Below are 27,278 nucleotides of genomic sequence, written 5' to 3' on the forward strand. Positions count from 1 at the left end.
TTGCATGTAGATATAAACGTTAATCTGTAAGGAAAAACACCGCAATGAAATTTTCAGGTTAAGGGAAACCGCTTTTGTTTGACGAAGTTCCCGCAACAAACTGCAGTTTGGATTTGCCCGCGTCACAGGGGGGGAGGTATTTAAAAGTGACACACGTTCACGTTGACGTGCGTGCGTGCGTGTGTCACGTAAATCAAGATGGCGGCGATCGCGTCCTTGGCATTAAAATCCAGAACAGGTAGGGTCGAAATCTTTTCATTAACTTGCTGGCAATTAATTTATCCTCATATTAAATTGCGATTCGTTAAATTAAAAAATTCAAGTCACTCTGAATTAGGTCTTAAATTCAAAGCGGCTGTATTTTATGAGATAATCTGAGTAGGTCTTATAAACTAGGCTACCCATCTATGCAGAGCATGGCTCTGGATGTGCATTATTCGCAGGACTAAAACATTTTATGTTGAAAGGTCTAAAAAAGAAACCAATCTTTAGAATACAAGAACACAAGAAACAGGCTAATCCTAGACTTAAATATGCTTTACGTTTTATTAGATGAAATGAGCAGGCCGTGAGGGCAAACTCCATGGCCAATAAGCTTCAGCAGAATAATGTCTATGACTTCTGGAAAGAAGTTAAGGTTATTAATAATATTAAGATTTCCGTGCTATCCAGCATTGATGGGATTACTGGGCCTGAAACTATTGCTGAATTGTGGAAAAAAACACTATAGAGACATTTTTAATTGTGTAAAGAGTGATGGATTTAATGTTGGTGATGTCTAACAATGATGATGTGGTTATTAGACCTGATGAAGCGTGCTATGCCATTGAGAAATTGTCATTGAACAAAGCATGTGGGCTTGACCAAATAACAGCAGAATATCTGAAGTATGCTAGCCACGGAATCTCAGTGTTACTTGCTATGTGTTTTTCTGGATTGTTAATGCATGGCATCCTACCTGACTCTATGTGGTCTGTCTTACTAGTACCAGTAATCAAAGACAAAACTGGTAAAATATTCAGCATAGAAAATTATAGGCCAATTGCTCTGGCTAGCATACTTTCCAAAGTATTAGAACGAATTCTCTTGGATAGGCTTCAAGAATACTATATATCAACTACTGACAATCAATTTGGCTTTAAAAATAAACATGGCACAGATTTGTGCATATATGCATGGAAGGAAGTTGATAGTTAATATAGAAGACGTAACACTATAGTATTTATGTGTTTTCTGGATGCATCAAAAGCTTTTGACCAAGTTAATCATTGTAAATTATTTGTTAAATTACATGAGCGAGCGGTCCGCTCTTATTTGATAAGGATCTTGCATTTTTGGTATTCAAATCAAACTATGCAAGTTAGGTGGGGTAAGAGTATATCTGCACCCTTCCCAGTGACCAATGGGGTCCGACAAGGTGGAATACTGTCGCCTGCTCTCTTCAGTGTGTATATGGATGATCTTTCCAAAAAATTAAAAGAGTGTAAGACTGGGTATGTGGTGGGGGATAGTCTTGTTAACCATCTGATGTACGCTGATGACTTAGTCATACTGTCCTCTTATAATGCTGGCTTACAGCAACTGCTCAGAGTCTGCTCAAGTTATGGTGTGCAGCATGACATTAAATTTAACTCTACAGAGAGTGTTGTCATGATTGCTAAAACCGAAGAGTATCAGAAGCAAAATTTTTCCTCATTCTTCTTGGCAGACCAAGCACTAAATGTGGTGAACAAAATAAGATATCTGGGTCACATCATTAGGAATGAGCTATGTGATGACGATGATGTGCAGCGCCGGTGTTGCAAACTGTATGCACAAGCCAATATGCTGGCACACAAATTTCATGTGTACAGATGATGTTAAAACTGTTCTTTTTAGGGCCTACTGTACTCCACTCTGTACAGCCCACTTGTGGTGCAATTATAGCCAAGCAAAAATGAAAAAGCTGCAGGTCGCACATAATGATGTGTTCAGAATCTTGCTCAAGCTTCCAAGATGGAAGTGCAAGCCATATGTTTGTGACTAGTAATGTTCCCACTTTTCAAGCTGTGTTGAGGAATTTTAAGTACAAATTTATGTGTCGATTAGTTAATTCTAAGAATGTAATTATAATGCTCTTAACTGAGCCTGCACAAAGTGACACTTCTCTTGTTTTTGGAAACATTGGAACAAATGTCTATATAGCTTTTAATCATTGTGGACTTGTGAACTTATGTTTTTAGCTATATTTTTGTGTTCTTGTCCTGTGTTGCATTTCTTTGTTGTTGTCTTTAATATGGACCTACCTTTTTGTCTGAATAAAGTAAGATTTGATTTGAATAGTCATGCCAAATGTTTCCTCTGGGGGCTCCGGTTTCCTCCCACAGTCCAGAGACATGTAAGTCAGGTGAATTGGCCGTACTAAATTGGCCGTGTGTGTGTGTGTGTGAGAGAGTCTGAGAGTCTGAGTCTGTGTGTGTGTTTGAGTCTGAGTGAGTGAGTGAGTGAGTGAGTGAGTGAGTGAGTGAGTGAGTGAGTGAGTGAGTGAGTGAGTGAGTGAGTGAGTGAGATGGCCTGGCGGCCTGTCCAGGGTGTCTCCCCACGTGCCACCCAATGACTGCTGGAATAGGCTCCAGCATCCCTACGACCCTGAGGGCAGGATAAGCGGTTCAGATAATGGATGGATGGATGTCAAATATAAACTGATGTGCAAGGGTTGAGGTCTAGAAAAGTAGGGAAATGTTCTCCAAAGGAATTGAATCAAGTGCAACCAAGTCCAGTTGCACTTGATTCAATTCCTTTGGATAACTATGACCTGGATGAATTAGAACATTCACAGACAGGGAAATGTTCGTTATCTAAATTTGATTTAATGGTGTATTAGTGATGCATTTTATATTTTGTATTGTTAGACTGTATTTTTAGTATATTCCTCTGTAATGTTATTTGTTCTTAAACCTAGTGTTGATATATGTATTTAAAAAAAAAAGATTATCCACGAACAGCGTTCCAGTGGCTTTTTTTTTTTGCAGAGTAGTAGGGGAAAACTCATTAATACTGACTTATTGGTTAGGATTAGGCTAAGGGTAGGGTTATGATTAGGGTTAGGCTTAAGTTGGTTATGGATAAGATTAAGGAAAGGCTGTATGTAGAGTATGAATGTTAGTCAGTTGGTTCAGTCCCTGCCACCCTGCAATAGATGAATTTGAGTTACGGTGCCAAAATTTAATGACCGGTCTTGTTGGGACCAAGACACAAAAGGAGGTGTCAGAATGTCTTTCTGCTGTTGGTTCCAGGTCTGCTGCTGCCCTGTCAGTCCTCTCTTATCAGCACGGTTAGGTTTGCGTCGAAGAAGTCTGGTGGTAGCACTAAGAACACTGGAGGAAAGAGCCCGGGTCGGCGATATGGATTCAAGAAAGTTGATGGTAACGTCTTTGCATTCATCACTTTGTGTACACAAATTTAAGTTCCCTCCATACACACACACTTGTCTCTAGGGCTGGGCAATATAACGATATATCGATATCGTGATATGACATAAGGTTTGTCTTTTCCTGGTTTTTAAGGCTGCATTGCAGTGAAGTGATGTAATTTTCTGAACTTACCACGCTGTTCTAGCTGTTTATTATTTTCCTTTACCCACTTAGTTATTATATAAGCATTACTGATGATTATTTATCAAAAATCTGATTGTCTAAATGTTTTGTGAAAGCCCCAATAGCCATCCCCCCAAAATCGTCACAGTATCGATTATTAAGGTATTTGGTCCAAAAATATCATGATATTTGATTTTTTCCATATCACCCAGCCATACCTGTCTCATTATCTTATCCTGACTGTGCTGTCTCTATTATTAAGAATCCCTTATCTTGCAAAGTGTATGTTTTATTTGCTTTGGTTCTGAAATCTCAAGAAGCTGAAACTTGTTAGTTTATACTGACTAATGGGGACAAAGATGTGATCTCATAACTGTGCAAAAGAACAGGACAGTGCAGAACATACAATTTTACATGTTCCATATTCAGTACATATCACAGTCCAAAATAAGAGAACTACAGTTTAAGAAATGACTCATACCAAAACTAGACCCCTGTTGATTTAAAATCACTTGAAGCTCATCTAATTTCAGCCTTACATTTCGTTTATCTTTTCCATTGATTTCCATCCATTTATATAAATATGTGAGAAATGCAACCAGTTTGATTTCAACTGAGTTACCCAACATTTAACAATGTGACACCTACCCTCCTAACAAAATGACTGTTGGCATGAAATTAAAAACTATTATTCATTCAGAATTGGGGGAGGGGGCGTAACATTATACAACTAGTGTCTTTTTTATTTTATTGTTTAACTTCAGCTGACAAAATGAAGTATTTTCAAATAAAGCATTTGTGGTCATTCAAATAATTTATAATAGCATGTTTAATGTTTACACCACACAACCATCATGGAGGGCACAAAACATGTCTCCTGTCGGACAGCAGTTGTGGTTGTTGTGTTCATAGTTAAGTAACAGCCACAGACAGTGAGCCATCTTTCTCCCAATTTACCATTTGTGAAGATGTTTGAAAACATCTTTAGAATTTGTGGTGACGGTTGTGGATGATGGGCTGACTTTACTTTTAATCTGTTTTCAAGGTGGTTTTGTCCATGCTGGCAACATCCTTGCAACACAGAGAATCATGAGGTATCACCCTGGAGCACATGTAAGTGTTTCAGCATTCTGTACTAAAATGATGCGTGAATATTATGTTAAGACCTAAAGCTAAAATTCTGAAGATCTACATTTAAACAAATATACCTTTTGATGCTTTCTAAGACTAACCTATTTAAGACAGCACAGCTGGGACCAATCCAATTCAATATCGGTATTGGGTGCCGATACTGACGTAATTCACTCATAAGGTATCGAACTGATGTTAACGATCCACAACCGATTCAGATTCCATAGTCTGATAATTTTATGAACTATAAATGTGTAATAATGCAATTTTAAGCCCATAGCCAAAATGGAATATGTAAATTCAGGTAGTATGCAGTGTTTTGAGTGTGGTGATGTCGGACACAAGCACTTTGCTTGCCCGCATAGAGAGCGGGAAGTGGAGGATGCAGAAGCCACCGACTAGGCGGCTGAAACTCTAAGACTCTGTGGCAGAGACCCTCATCCATGCCGTCATCACCTCCCATCTGGATTATTGCAATGGAGTCCTGTCTGGGGTACCTAGCAAAGCCCTAGACAGGCTTCAGCATGTGCAGAATTCAGCTGCCAGGGTACTCACCTGTACCAAGCCTTGGCAACACATCACTCCCACCCTTTTCCTCCTTCACTGGCTCCTGGTCAAATCCCGCATTTCTTATAAAATCCTCCTCCTCACCTATAAATCCCTCCATGCCCATACCCCTCAGTACCTATCAGACCTCCTCAACCCCTATATTCTGTCCCGGAATCTGCGGTCAACAGACTCGGGCTTGCTTTCCATCCCCCACACCACCCTGCGGACTTTTGTGGATAGAGCCTTTAGTGTGGCAGCCCCCACCCTTTGGAACTCTATTCCAGCAGAGATCCGCAATCTTTGAACACTTTTTTTTTTTACCCCCTTTTTCTCCCCAATTGTACCCAGCCAATCACCCCCCTCTTCCGAGCCGTCCCAGTTGTTGCTCCACCCCCTCTGCTGATCCGGGAAGGGCTGCAGACTACCACATGCCTCCTCCGATACATGTGGAGTCGCCAGCTGCTTCTTTTCACCTGACAGTGAGGCGTTTCGCCAGGGGGACGTAGCGCATGGGAGCATCACGCTATTCCCCCCAGTCCCCCCCCCCCGAACAGGCGCCCTGACTGACCAGAGGAGGTGCTAGTGCTGCAACCAGGACACACACCCACATCCAGCTTCCCACACGGCCAATTGTGTCTGCAGGGACGCCCGACCAAGCCAGAGGTAACATGGGGATTCGAACCGGCGAGCCCCATGTTGGTAGGCAATGGAGACAATTTTAAAAGACTACTAAAAGCCTGCCTTTTTGCTAAGGCCTATGGTCTGTAGTCTTTTGTTTGGTTTTTTTTTTGTTTTTTGTTTTTTTGTTCTTATCTAGTGTAAAGCATCCTTGGGTTCCTTGAAAGGCACTATACAAGACTTAAGTTGTTGTTGTTGAAACACTAGGCGGCTGAAGCAGGGGGAGTAGCGAAGAGGCGGGGGGTGGGGGGGGCGATGGCCGCGGGGAAACAAGTGAAACACCATAAATGTAAAGCTGGAGTCTCCTAAGCTTCAAAGTAATTCGGATAAAGATAAAATGGCTGTAGATGACGTAGTAACTGTATCAGAGGGACCCAGTGTGAGTGGAGGTAGTGGCGCTGCTGGGTGTGTAACCTCCCCGGCGGCAGCTGCTGCAGCTGAGCCCGGTCAGGAGGCGCAGAGTGCCGGAGAGAAGGCGGTGGCGGTGACAATCTTCAACCTACAATTACTTTACCTAGGTTATTGTCACAATTTGATTTAATTGATGTGTGGAGAAAACAAATGCAAGCACCAGACAGTACACACGGGTAAAGGTTTCAGGGAACAGGGTCATTGCTGCCAGGCTAGACAGGGTGTCTATCACTAGACACCTTAACACTAGGTTTGTCAGGAGCAACATATTTCCAGTTGGTTTTACAGATCACCACTTAGTCAGTGTTGTTTTATGTCTTTCACCAACAAAAAATTTTAAATCTTTCTGGCATTTAACATGAAATGACTACAGGATAGATCTTTTTGTAAAAAGAGTGAATTATTTGGGGTAATTTGGAGGGGGGGACACAGTTTGACTCTGTCAACTAACACATTAAAGCAGTTGTCATAGCAGTTTGCACTCCTACACCTGATGGTATGTGACCCCTACTTAAACTACAGTTCAAATAAATTGCTTTGGAATAAATTTAAATTTAATGCATTTTTGTATTTTTTTTGCTCTTTTAACAAGTGCTGTATGATTTACTACAGCCTCATGTAACCTTACACATAATACAAACAACAACAATAAGGATAATAATAATAACAATAATATTCATGAAAAAAGTGCTCTGGTATCGATATCGGTCAGTATCTATATCAGCAGGTATCCAAATTCAGGTGTCGAGATCGGAACTGAAAAAGGTGGATTGGTGCATCCCCAATCCAATCATAAACCGTTTTGTAGTCACCGTTTTGTAATGGTTACTGTCATTTCAAATGGATCTCTGAAATCTGGGTTGCTCAAACGCCTACTTACCACAGATCACCGTTTATGGCAGAGTAAAACAAAAATGACCATCTTCAGGATTGAGGTTTAAACGTTCACTGGCCAGTTTCACTCTAATTTGTGTGTCTGTTGCTTTGTTCCTCCCCATCTCTATCCCCTTTATACTACCTCTTCTCATATGGGCTTTCACCCTCCTTTTGCCTTTCTTCCTTCTTTGTCGACAAGGTGGGGATGGGCAAAAACAACACACTGTATGCCCTTGAAGACGGTACAGTCAGATTCACAAAGGAGGTCTTCATCCCACCGCCTCGTTCCGCCGAAGCTAAGCTCACTACCAAGCTGCCAAAAGGAGCTGTACTCTACAAGACCTTTATCAACATCCTTCCCACCAAACAGGAGGGCAAATTCAAACTGGTGGACATGGTATAATACTGGCAGGACTGGGATTTGATGCAGTGGATTGAACCCAGTTTTTTTCCTGTGAACTCGCGCATTGTTGGGATCAAGATGGTTTTGGTATGAGCACGTTGGAAGACGTTGGCCTTCATCAGTGCATCGACGGGGTCACACAGATTGGAATAATCAGTGCCCGTGAGGCATGTGTTTGGCCTAGTCCGTGAGAGAAGTAATGCTGAACTGAAATTCCCATGCAAATCCTTTTCTTTTAACTCATTAGATTCAGCCCTCCTTCAATGAGACGCTTCATTTCACTAGCTAGCCCAGGACACTGTACATCAAGGAATCTTTGCTCCCCCCCCCCCCCCCCCGTGGTTATTTACTGGAGCGTTATTCCTTAAAAGCCAAACGTGTATTCTTGACAGTGTCTGTACATTAGCTGTCTACATCTGTTGTGCCGTACCAGAGTGTCTGTCACATAAATAAAGTTTGACATGTATAACTCTTTACATCTGCCGACTCTGGCTTTGATACAAGGAATTTATTGATTAATGCCAGTAATTATTTAATGGACTAAAATACAATTCCCGCTGTTATTGGAGAAAAGTTTGCAATTCTATCACCAACCACGAGAGGTCTCAATGAATTTTGTTATCAGCTTGTGTTAGCCCTATACAATATTCACTATATACTAAACTTAATGAATATACCGTTCACTCGCTTTATATTCATTCAAGTTTAAAATGTCATTGAAATTGCCCTTCACAGAAGAATAGTAGAAAAAATGAAACGAGTATTTTTATTTATTAGCTGTCCTCTCATAAATTTGGCATAAGTTCAGAAGCAAAAATCAGTTTTAAGAAAACCACTTTCTGAAGTGCAGATCTAAACAGAGGTTTAGGATGAGGCTCATATGTGGAAAAGAAATTCCTGATAATTGGCAGTCTTGCTCTGGTATCCTAAATGTGAATGCTAAGGAGTATTGCTGTAAGTGTAAATATCAATACCTTTTTTTTCTGGTCACTGGGTTTGTCTGTTTGACATATTCCATCAAGAATAGGAGTTGAACAGTAATGATGGTATTTTGTAAATACTTGTGGTATGCAGGGGAGTGTGGACAATGCCTGGTACACTTTGCATGGGAGTTTTAACATTGCATATATAAACCACAGCAGGCATACAGTACATAGTTGGTGTTCAGATGTGTGTACTAACAGAAGGACGGGTAATGGTTAATAAGAGAAAGTTGCGAGTCATCCAGCATCTAAAGTCCAGAAGACAATCTGAGAATGTTGAGATTTTTAGCTGATCTCACTTTAAAAAGAGAAAAAAGTGGTGTGTTTAGACAGTCCTTTGGTTAAAGTGGATTATCTATTTTTTGTACTTGGTATCTGACCTGGGTTAAAAATTAACCCTTTGTTGTCGTCCAATTGCTTTCTCTCACTCTTCGACCAAGTAGAGATCTTAAGACTGACTTAACACTTCACGCAATGCAGGTTTTCACCATGAAGTGGCTTCTGCTGAATGCAGAAGCACAGTGGGCGAGCCACTATCCTTGTCCATATTAATTATTGAAATGAATTGATTCATTTGTCCTGGTCACCAGGACCCTCTGATAGTACAGCTTCAGAACTGTAATTAGGGGAATTCCAACAAGTGTAATCACAGACGTCTATCAATGGCCATGCCTCAAAGGAGTCATTCCCCAAACTCTGCTCTTGCCCCCAATGATATCATTGGCTTGGCTCTGTAACCAGCTCTTCCTCAGCCTCTAGCTTGGCAACAGATCTAGGATCAACATTTAAATAGACAGTGACCCCAGGTTGGAGCTTTGTGTCAGTTGGTTGGACACAGTGGGGCCTTGATGTTGTGATGACTGCTGAACGGGGCACAAGTTTTGGTTGGGTTGTGAGTTTTGTGTGTTTGTATGGATCGACAGCTGCAGGTCCAAAGTCTGAAAGTCCACAGGAGATATTTCAACAGACTGACGGAGGGTCCCCTCGTATGTTGGTGGAAGCTGTGGACATACCAAAAACAGCATATGATGTAATGAATTAAAAAAGAGGCGTTGATTTGGTGTGGTTCAGATTTAACAATTCTTATTTTATCTCTGTACATACAGTACCAGCCAAATGTTTGGAAACACCTTATTGAATGCAAGTTTTTCAGAATCTTGGAAGTCATTGCCTCAGAAGTCATTTCTTTCCAAAACAATTCTAAATCTAAAATAATCTACATTTTGAAATACCCCACACCCTAACAAGTTGTTTCATTTAGTACTTGAGTGAGGTTTAGTAAAAATAAAGAAAAAACCTACTATGAGTAGGTGTGTCCAAACTTTTGACTGGTACATGAAATAATAATATGACGATATAATTTCATGACCTCTAAGTCCAGGGTCATGATTCAAAGTATCTATGACTTTACTTGAAAAACCTAACCTACCTCATCTTCACAGTAAGAGCCACTGAGGCCGAAGCGCTGGGCGATCATAGAGTGGATCTGCCTCTGTCGGTCCTTTTTACGTACACTCTCATAGGAAGGCAGCCGTGGCACAGGCCCATTCAACTGGTAATCATTTGGCTTTCCAATGATGAACAATCCTCCAGCCAGCTTGATTACATAAATTCAAATACATACGTATACATAAATACATTTTCAGACAAAGCCTTAGCAACGATATAGTGCACATTATGTGTGTGTGTGTGTGTGTGTGTGTGTATATGTATATATATATATATATATCTTCTCATCTTCAGCTGCTTTTCCGGGGTCGGGTCGCAGTGGCAGCAAGCTAAGTAGGGCACTCCAGACATCCCTCTCCCTAGCAATACCCTCCAGCTCCTCCTGGGGGATCCCAAGGTGTTCCCAGGCCAGATTGGACATGTAGTCCCTCCAGCGAGTTCTAGGTCTACCCCGGGGTCTCCTCCTAGTTGGCCATGCCCGGTAAACCTCCAAAGGAAGGCGCCCAGGAGGCATCCTAATCAGATGCCTGAACCATCTCAACTGGCTCCTTTCGATGCGAAGGAGCAGCGGCTCTACTCCAAGCTCCCTCCGGATGTCTGAGCTCCTCACCCTATCTCTAAGGCTGAGCCCAGACACCCTATGGAGGAAACTCATTTCAGCCACTTGTGGCTGCGATCTCACCCTTTCGGTCACTACCCAAAACTCATGACCATAGGTGAGGACTGGAACGAAGATTGACTGGTAAATTGAGAGCTTTGCCTTCCGGCTCAGCTCCTTCTTCGCCACAACGGTCCAGTACAACGTCCGCATTACTGCTCATGCTGCACCAATCCGCCTGTCAATCTCCCGCTCCATCCTACCCTCACTCGTGAACAAGACCCCAAGATACTTGAACTCCTTCACTTGAGGCAACAACTCATCCCCAACCCGAAGGGAGCAATCCACCATTTTCCAGTCGAGAACCATGGCCTCAGACTTGGAGGTGCTGACTCTCATCCCAGCCATTTCACACTCGGCTGCAAACTGCCCCAGTGCACACCGGATGTCGCGTTCTGATGAAGCCACCAAAACCACATTATCTGCGAAGAGCAGATATGCAATTCCGAGGTTCCCAAAACAGATACACTCTTCACCTTGGCTACGCCTCGAAATCCTGTCAATGAATACCACAAACAGAATCGGTGACAAGGGACAACCTTGGCGGAGTCCGACATCCACCGAAAACATGTGTGACTTTGTGCCAAGAATGCAGACACAGCTCTCACTTTGGTTATACAAGGACCGGATGGCTTGTAGCAACTGTCCCGGTACCCCATACTCCTGCAGAACTCCCCACAGAGTGCCCGGGGTACATGGCCGTAAGCCCTCTCCAAGTCCACAAAACATGTAGACTGGCTGGTCAAACTCCCATGCCCCCCTCACCACTTCCATAAGGGTAAAGAGTTGGTTCATTGTTCCACAGCCAGGACGGAATCCACATTGTTCCTCCTGGATCTGAGGTTCAACAATCGGTCTGAGCCTCCTTTCGAGCACCCTAGAGTAGACTTTCCCAGGGAGGCTGAGTAATGTGATGCCCTGATAATTGGAGCACACCTCCGGTCCCCCTTTTTGAATATGGGAACCACCACCCCAGTCCGCCACTCCACAGGTACTGTCCCCGACCTCCACGCAATGCTGAAGAGGTGTGTCAACCAACACAGCCCAACAATGTCCAGAGCCTTCAGCATCTCAGGGCGAATCTCGTCCACACCCGGCACCTTGCCACTGAGGAGCTTTTTAACTACCTCAGAGACCTCTGCCAGGGATATGGGTGGGGCTTCCCCTGAGTCTTCAGACTCTACCTCCTCCACTGAGGATGTGTTAGTCAGGTTCAGGAGCTCCTCAAAGTGTTCTTTCCACCGCTCGACAACATCCCCAGTCCGGGTCAACAGTTCCCCTCCCCGGCTGAACACAGCCTGAGTCAAGCCCTGCTTCCCCTTCCTGAGTTGCCGGATGGTTTGCCAGAACTTCCTTGAGGCCAACTGAAAGTCCTCCTCCATAGCCTCGCCGAACTCCTCCCACACCTGAGTTTTTGCTTTTGCGACCACTGAAGTGGCAGCCCCTCTGGCCTCCCGATACCTGTCTGCTGCTTCAGGAGACACCTGGGCCAACCAAGTCCGAAAGGCCTCCTTCTTCAGCCTGATGGCTTCCCTCACCACCGGTGTCCACCAGCGGGTTCTTGGGTTGCCGCCTCGACAGGCACTGATGACCTTTTGACCATAGCTCCTGCCTGCCACATCTACAATAGAGGCTTTGAACATGGCCCACTCAGACTCCATGTCCCCAGCCTCCCACTTCTCCACTTGTCCTCCAACTTCTTCCGAAGGTGGGCGTTGAAGATCTCACAGACAGGGGCCTCCGCCAGACGTTCCTAGTTCACCCTCACTACACGTTTGGGTTTGCCAGGTCTGTCCGGCAGCCTTCCCCGCCATCTGATCCAACTCACCACCAGGTGGTGGTCAGTTGACAGCTCTGCTCCTCGCTTCCCCCGAGTGTCCAAAACATAACGGCCACAGATCTGATGATACGACCACAAAGTCTATCGTCAATCTTCGGCCTAAGGTGTTCTGATACCAAGTCAACTTATTAACTACCTTATGTTCGAACATGGTGTTTGTTATTGTCAATCCATGACTCGCACAGAAGTCCAATAACAAGGCACCACTCGGGTTCAGATCGGGGAGGCCGTTCCTCCCAACCACACTCCTCCAGGTTTCTCCATCGTTGCCCATGTCAGCGTTGAAGTCCCCCAGCAGAACTATAGAGTCCTGAGGCGGAGCCCTATTCAGCACACCACCCAGAGACTCAAGAAGGCTGGATACTCCAAACTGCTGTTCAGTGCATAAGCACACACAACAGTCAGACCCTTTCCCCCAGCGACTCGCAGTCGTATAGAGGCAACCCTCTCATTCCCGGGGAGAGCTCCAACACAGTGGCACTCAGCATGGGACTTGTGAGTATCCCCACACCCGCCCGGCGCCTGTCACCTTGGCCAACTCCGGAAAAGTAATGGGTCCAGCCACTCTCCAGGTGTTTGGTATCAGAGCCCATGCTATGTGTGGAGGTGAGCCCAACTATATCTAGTTGGTACCGCTCCACCTCCCGCACCAGCTCAGGCTCCTTCCCTGCCAGAGAGGTGACATTCCACGTCCTGAGAACCAATCTGCTATGCTGGAAGTCGGACTGCCCCAGTCCCCTCCTTTGCCTGCTGCCCGGCCTGCATTAGACCCTACCCCAATGCTCATCCCCGCGTGTGGTGGGTCCACGGGGTGGTGGCTCCATGTTTTTTCGGGCTAGGCCCAACCGGGCCCCATGGGCCAAGGCCCAGCCACCAGACGCTCGCTGATGAGCTCCCCTCCCAGGTCTGGCTCCAGAAGGGGGCCCCGGTTTCTCTTTTCCGGGCGAGGTGTTGTAGCTCTGCTGGTGTAAATTCACTGGGTTTTTTGGGAATCGCTTTTAGTCTGGCCCCTCCCCTGGGACCAATTTGCCTTGGGAGACCCTACTAGGGGCTATTGCCCCTGACAACACAGCTCCCAGGATCACTGGGACACACAAACCCCTCCACCACATTAAGGTGACGATTCTCGGAGGATATTTACACATATATAGTATATACACATATATACACTACCGTTCAAAAGTTTGGGATCACATTGAAATGTCCATATTTTTGAAGGAAAAGCACTGTACTTTTCAATGAAGATAACTTTAAACTAGTCTTAACTTTAAAGAAATACACTCTATACATTGCTAATGTGGTAAATGACTATTCTAGCTGCAAATGTCTGGTTTTTGGTGCAATATCTACATAGGTGTATAGAGGCCCATTTCAAGCAACTATCACTCCAGTGTTCTAATGGTACAATGTGTTTGCTCATTGGCTCAGAAGGCTAATTGATGATTAGAAAACCCTTGTGCAATCATGTTCACACATCTAAAAACAGTTTAGCTCGTTACAGAAGCTACAAAACTGACCTTCCTTTGAGCAGATTGAGTTTCTGGAGCATCACATTTGTGGGGTCAATTAAACACTCAAAATGGCCAGAAAAAGAGAACTTTCATCTGAAACTCGACAGTCTATTCTTGTTCTTAGAAATGAAGGCTATTCCATGCGAGAAATTGCTAAGAAATTGAAGATTTCCTACACCGGTGTGTACTACTCCCTTCAGAGGACAGCACAAACAGGCTCTAACCAGAGTAGAAAAAGAAGTGGGAGGCCGCGTTGCACAACTGAGCAAGAAGATAAGTACATTAGAGTCTCTAGTTTGAGAAACAGACGCCTCACAGGTCCCCAACTGGCATCTTCATTAAATAGTACCCGCAAAACACCAGCGTCAACATCTACAGTGAAGAGGCGGCTGCGGGATTCTGGGCTTCAGGGCAGAGTGGCAAAGAAAAAGCCATATCTGAGACTGACCAATAAAAGAAAAAGATTAAGATGGGCAAAAGAACACAGACATTGGACAGAGGAAGACTGGAAAAAAGTGTTGTGGACGGATGAATCCAAGTTTGAGGTGTTTGGATCACAAAGAAGAACGTTTGTGAGACGCAGAACAAATGAAAAGATGCTGGAAGAATACCTGACGCCATCTGTTAAGCATGGTGGAGGTAATGTGATGGTCTGGGGTTGCTTTGGTGCTGGTAAGGTGGGAGATTTGTACAGGGTAAAAGGGATTCTGAATAAGGAAGGCTATCACTCCATTTTGCAACGCCATGCCATACCAGGTGGACAGCGCTTGATTGGAGCCAATTTCATCCTACAACAGGACAATGACCCTAAACACACCTCCAAATTGTGCAAGAACTATTTAGAGCAGAAGCAGGCAGCTGGTATTCTATCGGTAATGGAGTGGCCAGCGCAGTCACCAGATCTGAACCCCATTGAGCTGTTGTGGGAGCAGCTTGACCGTATGGTACGCAAGAAGTGCCCATCCAACCAATCCAACTTGTGGGAGCTGCTTCTGGAAGCGTGGGGTGCAATTTCTCCAGATTACCTCAACAAATTAACAGCTAGAATGCCAAAGGTCTGCAATGCTGTAATTGCTGCAAATGGAGGATTCTTTGACGAAAGCAAAGTTTGATGTACAAAAAATCTTATTTCAAATACAAATCATTATTTCTAACCTTGTCAATGTCTTGACTCTATTTTCTATTCATTTCACAACATATGGTGGTGAATAAGTGTGACTTTTCATGGAAAACACAAAATTGTTTGGGTGATCCCAAACTTTTGAACGGTAGTGTATATGTACAGTGGAAGTATACATCGCAGTTCACGTTTGTTTTTGTTTTTTTGTTTTTTTTCCCCCATGATTGTGAATACATATGCAATGTGTTTACCTGATGTCCAGGAGCACCCTGTATGGCAGCACTGTGTTCGTTGTAAGCGTAGCTAATCAATGAGTGCCTCCTGTGGTACTGGGTAGGAGCATTCTAGGATAAGAGATCATCAGTGATAGGTTATAGATTGACCCGAGGCATTAGTGTAAAACAGTGCCATTAACTGGTGGTAACATGTTAATTTCATTCGTAAATATAATATAGTCACTACCAATGTAGTCCTTCTCCAAAGACTGTTTGAGCCTCGAGGACTCTGTTTTGGACTCTTTAACAGATGGCTGTTTTGTAATATTATAAATACTGCTGGTGGTAACTTCAAAAAGTATCACTAATGTGATGAAATTGTGAGTAACCATTATCATTGGCCTGTGATAGTACTGCAACGGCGAATCAGAAAATGGCAGGCAACACAAAAGTCCATCCAATATTTTTTTCCACATCATTAAGAACAACACTCATAGCATCAGATGACAGAGGTTGTCACCTTGTCTGTTGTATACAAAGACTCAATACCTGCTGACAAAAAAATGTAGCGGTGTCACAATGAGGTCCCCGCTCCCCTTCATACCTTTCATTATCACTTCTGAACATTTGACCTTATCTTCTTTTTTTTTTAAGAGTATTCAGAGGTTGTTTTTTTTTAGTTTTTTTTTTTAGATTATTCGTTTTACCTCACTCTACACGATTTATAGTGAAGACAACTAGTTCAGTATCTGTTTATCCTTGTGATATGTGAATTTGCTTTTTCAGTATTTCCGTCATTATGTTTTTATGCACGCTCAATAATCCAGGTAAGGACATCACAGAGAGGTGAATCAGTTCATCTGGACACAACGTTTAGTCATTAACGTTCTGTCATCGTTAGCCTTTTATTCCAAATACAGCTTAATGACTTGTTAGGCCCTGTGATGGCCTGGCGGTCTGTCCAGGGTGTCTCCCCGCCTGCCGCCCAATGACTGCTGGGGTAGGCTCCAGCATCCCTGTGACCCTAAGAGCAGGATGAACGGTTTGGATAATGGCTGGATGGATGGACTTTTTAGGCATCCTTTCGAAACCACACCTCATTGTATAGCCAAATATCATATGAGGAATTAATTTCTGTAAAGCTCTCGTCAAATCCCCCATGTCATCAAGTTGGTAGTGGTTGCTCTTACTGTATAATGTGGTCGGCCCTGGTAGGCGGTCCTCTCCCTGCAGCACAGAGGATCCTTTCTATAGCGGACCACCAGCACCAACACGAATACTATAAAAAACACTACACTGGCTACTGGAGAGGACAAGGAAAACATTACTCACATTTAGTAAAAAAACAAATGCAGAACAGTAACCTTTGACCTTTGATCAAATAGTTATCTTATTATCTAGATTAAAGCAAGATGAAATTTGCAAAATAACGACTGACGAGCCTTAAATGCCATTAATATGTTGGAAGAGTCGTAAATGAAACCGCGTGCCATAAATACGCTTGAAGTGTCGTAAATAAAACCTTGTTTGTTTTTATTTATTTATTTATTTATTTATTTATTTATGGATATAGTCTACTCACCGGAAGCCACAATAACCTTCTTTGGTTCGACCGGCGGTGTTGGCGTCACTGCGGTTGAATAAGGCATTTTCCCCATCCCCGCTTTATACAAGAGCGTCTCTCCTGTACATTTACTTTGCAGACATGACCGGTAGAAAACCAAAGTCAGATTCCGTTTCAGTCCCGTTTCACGGGCCAGAGCGGCCCTCTCGAGCCCTCTCGCGCACACGCCCTTTTACGCGCTGACTGGCATAAAGTTGACAAAGGTGCGCTTTTACGCAGTGGACCGAAGAACACCGGCGTGTTTTGACGACAAACTACTGAGCAATTATTAACTTTTAATCTTTAAGGAAACAAATTGGCTGGCCGGATAAATCCTGAAACGGGCTCTTCTGAAAGCGGTCCGCTGCTCTCGCTCTCCTCCGCCCCCCCGCCCCCCCCTATATTCGCTTACCCATGCGTAACGAAAAGAAGGCGTTTGGCGTGAATCTTGTGCAGCCTCTAGAGGAAGCTAGTGGAGACAACAGCCATCTGTCACGGCGCATTTGGATAGCGCGCATAGGCTACGGTGCCCTTTTTGTCTAAATGATAGATGTCTTTTAAGTCTTTCTGTCGTGTCATCGATCACATTACATCTACTTGCCCCTGCAACTCTTCTCCCACAGCCCCACCGCAGAGGGCTTCGTGATGCTGAATTGGCGTGACGTGGTCGAGTGGTCACGACAGTTTTTGTTTTTTTGTATATATATATATAGATACATATATATAGGCAGCACAGCCTACATACACGCCTGTGGTTCAGTTCAACGGAGGCGCGGGGGGCAATTGTTATAACGGGGGTGGAAATTGGGTTGGTGCGACAGGATGGTTGGTTGGTAGATGAATTTCAGCGACACCCCAAGAAAAAGTATAGCGGGGTCGACACAAAGGGAGAAAGTGTTCGTGCATGTGTGTGTGTGTGTGAGAGAGAGAGAGAGGGAGGGAGAGAGAGAGAGAGAGGGGGAGTTTTGTGAATGAGAGTTGTGCGTTGTGCCGTTATTTTCCTGGTCAGGATCTGCCATTGAAAAAAAAAAGAAACGGAGGATGGAGAGGATGGAGTCTATGGAGCCGATCTCGGCGTGTTATACCACCGATTACCCCGAGATCAAACCCGGGGGCGACCTTGGATGTAAAGAGACCACTGACGGCCAGTCAAAGACGAGCCCCGCTCCACTGTACGACGAAGACTTCATGCATAAGGTAAATCTAATATTCATAATCTCTGCAATATGAACACGTGTGCGTATTTAAGTGCGTGTGCGCGCGTGTGTGTAGTATATGCACCAATTGGGTGTTTTGTTTTTTTCATGTTCATGGCAGAAAATTAGCCAAGAATGTAAACTTAGTTGTTGGAAAAATTAATATTTAGTATTGTTCTTTTAGTATCGGCTCATTTTTGACCCAGACAGAATACGAGGGTTATTGTGATGCATTATAACCGCCACTGTGGTCCTGTGTGACTTGCGCTCTCCGTGGTGCTGATCCCGATCATCAAGCATAGGAGTTGGTTGCTTTCCAGGCACATGCCCCAAACTTGCATCGATGCTGAGTGGTCAGTTTTCAGGTTACCACAGTTCACTTTACTCCTATCAACTCCTCACAGAGCCTGCTGCACAGGAACAGCTCCCAGACCAGTCAAGGAACACGTCTCATTGTGTTGTGCCATTGGTCTTGTAATGGCCTACTTTCTTTCACCGAGGCGCACTCGTTTTAGATATAGGTCAGCTGGGGAAAAGCAGTGGAACAACACTTTCCATCTGCGACTCTACAAAAGCAAAACACGTTTGCAAGGTTTATAGGCCAGGACCGGAATGATTGGCTGCCTCCAAGTGACCCCGTGTTACCGGAAAATAACTGAGTCCCTTCATGGATTGTCCGCCTGATTGGAAAGCACTGACTCCATCTAACGTATTCATTTTGCACTTTGGCCAGCTGCCTCTTAAGTGCCACAGGACTATTACATTTGAACGACTCCCACTGCGCTTCACCCAATCTGCCTGTCTCTCCGTCTGCCTTTCTATCTTTAGATCTCTCTATTTTTCCCTCTTTCCTCCAGGCAGTTGTGTTTTCGTGTGTTTGTCAGTCAGATTGAGAGAGAGAGAGAGAGAGAGAGAGAGAGAGAGAGAGAGAGGGACTGTTTTATTGTGAGGGCTGCCAGGGCTGAGTTGCAGGGCAAATTATGGTATTATGAGTCGTTTTTTCACACTAGCCAGAAGAAGCAGCGTCATATAGACACCAAACACAACCATCTGCCCATTGGGCCTTTTCTGGTTTTCATCCACACCTTCCTCTGAACACTGTTTTCTTGTCTTACCACCATAAATCTTCCCCCTTCTCTCACTCCATGCCAAAAGGCTCTCTTTCCCCCAGCGTTGGTAATAAAAGTTATAAATACACTTCCTCTTTTAATCAGGATCACCCCAAACCCACACATGCACGTACATGCGGATGCACGCCCGTATGCTTGTGTGCATGCGCATTTGCGGGCATCAGCTGTCAGAGTGGTTTAACGTCCTGGAGGCAGCAGTAATCCGCCACTTTTCATCCAGTTATGCAGTTTCTATCCTCTTTAACCATATCTGCTCAGAACACACCCAGGACCAGAATGCGTTTAATTTTTTTATTCAGTAGCATTTCATGAAATTGGTATAATTGTGATGGACATTTCTATGGCTTCCAATCCAAACTGTGCTTTATATGAAATCGTCAGAAATACGTGGTGATCTGAAAAACCGTACTCAGTAACTTATATTCCAGTTCACAGCACATCGGTGTTAAATGCAGACTCAAAATAATACTGAACTATTCTTTTTTTTTTTTAGATCCTGCTAGCGATTAGCCACCCATGGCTCCTGAGTTCCCCGGCCTCTTTAAATTTTCAAATCCTGCAGTTAAGATTTTAAACACAGAATACTCTTAAGTCAACTGCTTTTTCCGGGGTAGGACCGATAATAGTTCATGTTTGGTGCCTGCGTAGCCTGTGGTCAGATGACCTCATCACGACGGTTTTTTCCCCACAACAACAACTGGGCTCCAGCAGGAAGGAAGTACAAGCACTGGCGGTTAACTCAGCTCCCCGGGAGCTCTGCAGAGCACTGAAATGTGTTTCTCTCATTCTGTCTTTCTCTCTTTTCCTTTCCATCGCCGTCTCATATTTCCTTTTGTCCCTCTTGCAGCCTTTCTCTCGCTCTCTTTCTCTCTCTTTCTCTCTCACTCAGAAACACATACATGCACACATGCACATACACACACACACACACACACACACACACACACACACACACACACACACACACACATCCATGGTCATCATCTACTCCACGTCAAATGCTCGAACATCTGTGGTGCTTCAAGCTAATTGCATCCAGTCTCCAGGGGGATGTTATGAGGCAGGCTCACTTCCAAGCCAACCCTGTTACCACGGTAGCAGCATCATACTCCTCTCATACACACACACACACACACATACACACTCAGATGTTGTAGTGGTGGCATGAGGGATGGGATAGGGTATATTTATATGTAATTGTGTGTGTGTGTGTGTGTGTGTGTGTGTGTGTGTGTGTGTGTGTGTGTGTGTGTGTGCGTGTGTCTGATTCAAGCATTAATTTAACTAATAAACTTATACTGCATGGCTTCTGTCTTCATACATGATGTTTCATAGCGTAAGTTGTTCACCAAGGTGTCTGCTGGGTAAGAGAGATATGCACTGCATTCATGTTAGATTGTTAGGTGAGGATCACCTGAAACACTAATATCGATATTGGATTGCCATATAGTATATATATATATAGAGAGAGAGAGAGAGTGAGAAAGAGAGAGAGAGAATATGCTGTGGCGGAGAGGGTGTGGTGGGTGCATGGTTGGCATGGGAGCCGGAGAGTCAGGAGTGACTTATCTGGTAAACAAGCCTGTGCCTTATCAACTTCTCTTTGTCTGATAAAAGCCTGATTAAAATAATAGTATGAATAAGACCTGACCATATAAACCGTTTTTTTTTATTGCCACGGCCCCAATAAGGGCTTCACTGGAGTACTGTGTGCAAAGCCTTTATTGTGATGTTAGTCAGGTTATGGAAACCCTGTTTACCTATCACACTGTTTTTCCCGATCAGAGTTTCTGTGACATCTTTGGACAGCATCTACCAAGTTACAGCAGCTGAACAGATGGCGGTCACCCGCTGTTGGCCAAGTTACCGTTTTGTCGAAAAACGAGTGAAACAAAACTGCCCTCAGCATCTCTGAGACGGTCCTGTGCAGCAACAGCACAGAGATTCTGGCGGCGGCAGGTAAACTCGCTGGGCTGGGAGTGGTGCATTAGCAGCAAGCTGCGGAAAGGCTGCATATATTAATCATCATTAGTCAGACAATGCTCCATTGTGTACAACCTGCAATATGAAAGGAAGAGTTTGTTCATACAACTCGTGTAAACAGCCTAATCGGTCTATTGTCTTGTTTAGATAAGGACCTCCGCCGGGTGGTTGTGTGCATGCCAGTGTAGCCTGTGTGTGTTTAGGCAGGCACAGGGCAAAGCAGGCAAAGGGCAAAGTTCAGGGGGGAGTCGGATAATGTAGACCGCGTTTAGCCGTTGTATTCCAGCCCTTGCAAAGCAACATTTAAAAGATGGGGGAGACTGGAACGGGACAGTGGGAAAGAGACCGGAGAAGGAACGTTTGTTCCGTCATCGAACGCCGAGATTATTGGATGAATCACACCTCGTCCACAACAAAGGCCGTGCCTTTCAGCACGCCCTACCTCCAGAGGACCTGAGTCCCGCCACACATGCGCGGCAGAGCTGCGTACTAGTCAGTCTTTCCATTGACGAGCTGTCTGAATGATGCTGACGCTCTTCCCATCACTCAGCGATATTCTCTCTGGACGGTTTCAGCGCATGAGGTTGTTGTGAGAAGAAAGCGTGCATCCTCAATCGCCGAGTGATTATCAAGGCTCTGTTGTCATCCCTCAGCTCATCTCCATTATCTCATATAACAGCCAGTTTACATAACTGCCAAAAAATCCATATTGAATTAGCAGCCGAGGCGTGATACTGAACTCTCCTGACGCAGAAGTCTCTCAAATCCCCTAAACGCCGAGATCAAACGGTGTCGAAAACTTGTAACGGGGCTTTTTTAGAAAGCCGTTCCAGCATCCCGGCACACACCATAACACTAACCCCTGCCCCCATGCCCCCATACCCCCAGCTGCCACCACCACCACCCGCCCATCCATCCTTCCCCGTGTAATGTGTCAAAGGGTGGTGGATTCGGAAACGGAAAAGGGAACCCTACTAACACTTTAAGCGATGCTTATTTTTCCCCCAAGCAATATCTTTATTAATATTTGTAAATTATTCCCAACAACAAAGAAACAAATGAGTTCTCATCCAGCAAGAGCGATATTAAAAGGCAAATAGATTATTGCCCAATGTTAAAATTGGGCCTTCCCTTACATGTCAGACATTTGGAGGATAACAACAGGATGCAAGGAACAATAAAAATAAACATATGTAAATAAAAAATGGTAAATAAATAAAAATCAAATGAGTTTCTCTGCTTCTCACAAGGGCTCCTCTATTGTTATATTCACGTCTTCCTTTCATTACTTGCACATCGTTATCAAGCTCAGACACACAGTTCACATGGAGCAGAATAAGTATTTAAAGGAGTGAGTTCACACAACCCCAGAGGACCACTTACATTTATACCTCGTCTGCCACATCCATCACATCACTTACATCCACCTTCTCCATACATTGTATAAAAGGACCCCAAATATTTTCAAAGAGCGGTCGTTTACCTTTAATAATGTAAGTAATGTTTTCCAGGGGTAAAGTTATGGACAGTTCTTTAATCCAACTAATGAGTTTTGGCTTACTGGTCTCCTTCCAAGAGAGGGAAATAACTCTTTTTGCCGGCAGTAAACAAAGATGATCCGGGGCAGCAACAGCTTTCCTGGGTGTATGACGTGTAGCAGGGTGTAAACCTAAAATGAAAAACTTGGGGTCAAGTGTTAAGTGTACGCCCAGTATCCTCTCCAGAGCTTGTTTAATCTCCCTCCAGAACTGTTCGACTTTATCGCATCCCCGAACACAGTGAAAAGATGTCCCCTTCTCCTGTCCACACCTGATACACAAGTCCGGCATAGCACTATTATACTTGTTTAGCTTTTCTGGTGTCCTCATCAGCCAGTTATATTGCAGCGATGTGAGCCGAGTATTCACAGTTTGTGTTTGTGCCTCAGCTCCTGCTGCTCCCCGTCCCCCGGAAGGGACGTCCCTCAACTAAACCATTATATCATTTTGAGACGATACCCTTTCCACAGCAGTTGTTTTGCATTTCTGTGCCCAGAATAGGTAATGGGGGAGCCGACAGACCCTGACTTTGAGACGATCTAATAAAGTTTTTCACCTGTAGGTGTTTGAAGTACTTGTGTGGGATGTCATATCTGGCAACCAACTCCTCAAACGACATTAAGGCCCCGCTATCTGCTGCCACGAGGTCCCCTATTGGCCCCTACTGACCGTTTTCAGTCCACTTCATAGAGCCTGCATCTGCTCTGCCAGGTGGAGGGAAAAGCAATGCTTATTTTAGCGGATGATGAAATGCAATTCCCTGATGTGAAAAGTCTTGATGCCCAACTTTTTCTTCTTCTTCTTCTTTTTTTTCCCTTCTTCTTCTTCCTCCTCACTCTCTCACCCCCATCGAGCTCTCTTTCTACTTACCTGTGTTGGGAATGCTGACCTTTGGCCTTTCTATCTTAGCATGAGATCTCATACAGGGCCCCCGGAGAGCACACTGAGGATGACCGAGTTCAGGAGAAGTTGCATGTTCTCGACCGGCACCTGTTTGAACCCCGTATGGGCTGGGTCGGCTGCTGATGCGTCAGTACTGCTGCTCCAGACGCACATGGCTAAGGAGATGGTGTATTGATTCATGCTCCTATTTATGGAAAGGATGCTTTTAGTGTTGTATTTCACTTGCTTTCCAAATGTTACCCAGCCGGGTATTTGAGTCTTATTCTATTACGAGGACACTTGTCCAATATCGTTGTCAAGGTAATACGGTTTTATTTGTGTGTGTGTGTGGAACGCCCGAGTTGACGCAGTCGCTGACTCACAGTTTTAATCAATCCAAGTGTGTGTGTGTGTGTGTGTGTGTGTGTGTGTGTGTGTGTGTGTGTGTGTGTGTGTGTGTGTGTGTGTGTGTGTTTTCTGGCAGACAATCCTGGTCGGAGACAGCGGAGTGGGAAAGACATCTCTGTTGGTGCAGTTTGACCAGGGCAAGTTCATCCCTGGCTCCTTCTCTGCCACCGTGGGCATTGGCTTCACGGTGTGTGTGTGTGTGAGTGTGTGTGTGTGTGTGTGTGTGTGTGTGTGTGTGTGTGTGTGTGTGTTTATTTGCATGCCTGTGTCTCTGTGGCTAATGTTTGTACAGTAGGTGGCAGCTCAAACAAATCAAATAAGTCAAGTGCAATGAATGATTAGCCGAGTCGCTTGTCAGGCAGTCTAACCTCCGAACATCGGCGCAATGAGTCCAATGTCCTCTCTCTCTCTCCCTCCCACCCGCCCCGCTCCGCTCAGAACAAAGAGGTGCCAGTTGACAATGTAAAGGTCAAACTACAGGTCAGTAAATCATTTCTACTCAATACTCTGTGGAATTTCCCAATAGTGGCCTATTTTTCAAGCAAAGACCTTGTTTCCAACCAGCGATAAACCCTCGGCTGCTTTGCCACCCCTCACCTGAAATCCCTATCGTAATAGTCGCTGTTAAACCCAAGTGCATGCTGGGCCGTGCGTGTGATCCCTGTCAGAGAAATTTCTTTTTTCCTCCATTCAGATTTGGGACACGGCAGGTCAAGAAAGGTTTAGGAGTGTGACGCACGCATATTACAGAGATGCACAGGGTAAGACGGAGAGATGAGAGTCCGCATCACTTACTGGGCTTTCTGTCGTGTTCATCACCAAGGAATTTTTTAATTTCATTTGGGGGGGGGGGAAGAACTGAAAGCTGCAATCATTAGTTCATCCATCCTTTTTGTTTGTTCTTATTTGCAGCCTTGCTCCTTCTGTACGACATAACCAGTAAATCGTCCTTTGACAACATCAGGGTGAGTCTGAATCATCGCAGGGGCCCTGACTGATGTGTAATGAAGTAATCAAGGAAAGGAAATAGCCTTTAGCAAGACATCCCAAAGGGGCTCGCAGTGACCTCTGTGTGCATGTTAACCTGTCATGCAGTCATTACCACCATGCAAATATTCTCTCTTCTCTCTTTCCCCCCTCTCACTCTCTCTCTCTCCTCTCTGTGTCTCTATCTGTTTATATGCATAAGTGTCTGTCTGTCTGTCTGTCTGTCTGTCTGTCTGTCTGTCTGTCTGTCTGTCTGTCTGTCTGTCTGTCTGTCTGTCTGTCTGTCTGTCTGTCTGTCTGTCTGTCTGTCTGTCTGTCTGTCTGTCTGTCTGTCTGTCTGTCTGTCTGTCTGTCTGTCTGTCTGTCTGTCTGTCTATCTATCTATCTATCTATCTATCTATCTATCTATCTATCTATCTATCTATCTATCTATCTATCTATCTATCTATCTATCTATCTATCTATCTATCTATCTATCTATCTATCTATCTATCTCTCTGTCTGTCTGTCTGTCTGTCTGTCTATCTAGGCATGGTTAACAGAGATCCATGAGTATGCACACAGTGAAGTAGTCATCATGTTGCTGGGCAACAAGGTGAGGAAGGAGTGCAGGAGAATCACTACAGAATAAGGACAGTAGGAAGAAATCACGCATTGAGAATAACATATATCATCTTTAAGAAATGTGTTTTGAAAAATGTCATTTCACATGATATGAACGTTTATGAAAAGAACACACGTGTGTGTGTGTGTGTGTGTGTGTGTGTGTGTGTGTGTGTGTGTGTGTGTGGTGAGCTCATTCACTAAATAAGTAGTTTTTGTCCCTCTCTCCACACTGAATGACATTCACATGACATCATTCTGTGGTAACGATGCTGGTTTGCTTAAAAGCCTGGGCATTTGATATTTTGGGTTGTTTGCGGCGTCGATCTAGAAATTGAAGCGTATCCCACTTTAGTTGTCATTTGTGATTGTTAAGATGGTGTTGTGTGTGTAAATAGAGATGTCCTAGCATCACCGCACAGTGCGCTGTGTGTCACGTGTTCGTGTGGTTCTGTCTGTCAGGCCGACATGAGCGGCGAGAGAGTCATCAGGAGGGACGAGGGAGAGAAGCTTGCCAGAGTGAGTATTTTGCAAACCGTCTTGTGCATATTTCAGAAACCATATTCATCAATCTATAATTATCATGAATAACTCACTTCAAACATGTGTATCCGTTACTCGGCTGCTAATTATTGATGTTTTCTGATTCTTGATATCGAGGAGTATTCAGTGCCTTTCATGGAGACTAGTGCCAAGACCGGCGTCAACGTGGAGCTGGCTTTCACCGCGGTGGCTAAGTGTGTCATGACCTTTTTACACAATAATAGGCTTTCCACGTTGCGTCTGTTACGACAGCGTCAACCTGGCCTGCACTGACCAGGCCTGAATCGCGGTCCTTATCACATGTCTGTGGTCCAGTTTTTTGCTTTGTTGTTCACTAAACTCGTGTGTCTTTCTCTCCACAAGGGAACTGAAACACAGGGCCATCCGACACCCGAACGAACCCAAGTTTCAGATTCACGAATATATCGAGGCGCAGAAGGAGAAATCGGGCTGCTGTAGCTATTTCTAAACCTCCTCTCCACATCCGCCTCCTCCCCGGTTCTCCCCTCCCCTCCATTCCATGCACGCTTGGTGAGCCATCTTTGAGGAACACAGAGACACAGGGTGAGAGAGAACAGAAAGAGGTTCCATGACCACGAAGCCACCAGGCCAACCACCGGGCCACCGAGACTGACGGCTGAATGTTGACAGAATGAGAAATCCAAAGCTGGGGTTTGCTGCATACGACAAATGATTGCAGATCATTTCTCAGTTGTCACTTTTCTTTCTTTTTTTGTGATTCCCCCCCCCCCTTTTTTCTCCCCAGTTGTACTTGGCCAATCACCCCACTCTCTGAGCCGTCCCGGTCGCTGCTCCACCCCCTCTGCCGATCCGGGGAGGGCTGCAGACTACCACATGCCTCCTCCAATACATGTGGAGTCGCCAGCTGCTTCTTTTCACCTGACAGTGAGGAGTTTTGCCGGGGGGGCGTAGCACATGGGAGGATCACGCTATGCCCCCCAGTCCCCCCCCCTCCTGGACAGCTGCCCCGACCGACCAGAGGAGG

At 44.7% G+C, this 27,278-nt stretch overlaps 3 protein-coding genes across 4 annotated transcripts; 2 read left to right on the forward strand and 1 right to left on the reverse strand.

Annotated features, from left to right (window-relative positions):
* The first annotated feature begins 189 nt into the window (after positions 1-189).
* On the forward strand, positions 190-8,096 carry mrpl27 (mitochondrial ribosomal protein L27). Its single transcript, XM_056297379.1, has 4 exons — positions 190-238; positions 3,276-3,404; positions 4,621-4,688; positions 7,420-8,096. Exons 1-4 carry the CDS (start codon positions 199-201, stop codon positions 7,621-7,623), a joined length of 441 nt encoding a protein of 146 aa, XP_056153354.1. The 5' UTR covers positions 190-198; the 3' UTR covers positions 7,624-8,096.
* A 12-nt stretch (positions 8,097-8,108) lies between these two features.
* On the reverse strand, positions 8,109-17,363 carry LOC130127669 (uncharacterized). Of its 2 annotated transcripts, none has more exons than XM_056297378.1 (5): positions 16,982-17,363; positions 16,590-16,699; positions 15,436-15,528; positions 10,036-10,203; positions 8,109-9,607 (listed from the first exon to the last, which is right to left on the reverse strand). In XM_056297378.1, exons 1-5 carry the CDS (start codon positions 17,055-17,057, stop codon positions 9,392-9,394), a joined length of 663 nt encoding a protein of 220 aa, XP_056153353.1. In that variant the 5' UTR covers positions 17,058-17,363; the 3' UTR covers positions 8,109-9,391. The 2 variants fall into 2 exon arrangements, with proteins under 2 accessions (XP_056153353.1, XP_056153352.1); XM_056297377.1 differs by having other exon boundaries at positions 16,590-16,702.
* A 680-nt stretch (positions 17,364-18,043) lies between these two features.
* LOC130127791 (ras-related protein Rab-37-like) lies at positions 18,044-26,783 on the forward strand. The gene is made up of 9 exons (XM_056297512.1): positions 18,044-18,199; positions 24,216-24,326; positions 24,578-24,619; positions 24,834-24,900; positions 25,052-25,104; positions 25,656-25,721; positions 26,192-26,248; positions 26,390-26,466; positions 26,636-26,783. Exons 1-9 carry the CDS (start codon positions 18,044-18,046, stop codon positions 26,739-26,741), a joined length of 735 nt encoding a protein of 244 aa, XP_056153487.1. The 3' UTR covers positions 26,742-26,783.
* The last annotated feature ends 495 nt before the right edge of the window (positions 26,784-27,278 follow it).

Source organism: Lampris incognitus, chromosome 17 (genome assembly GCF_029633865.1).
Source record: "Lampris incognitus isolate fLamInc1 chromosome 17, fLamInc1.hap2, whole genome shotgun sequence".
Classification (NCBI taxonomy): domain Eukaryota; kingdom Metazoa; phylum Chordata; class Actinopteri; order Lampriformes; family Lampridae; genus Lampris; species Lampris incognitus.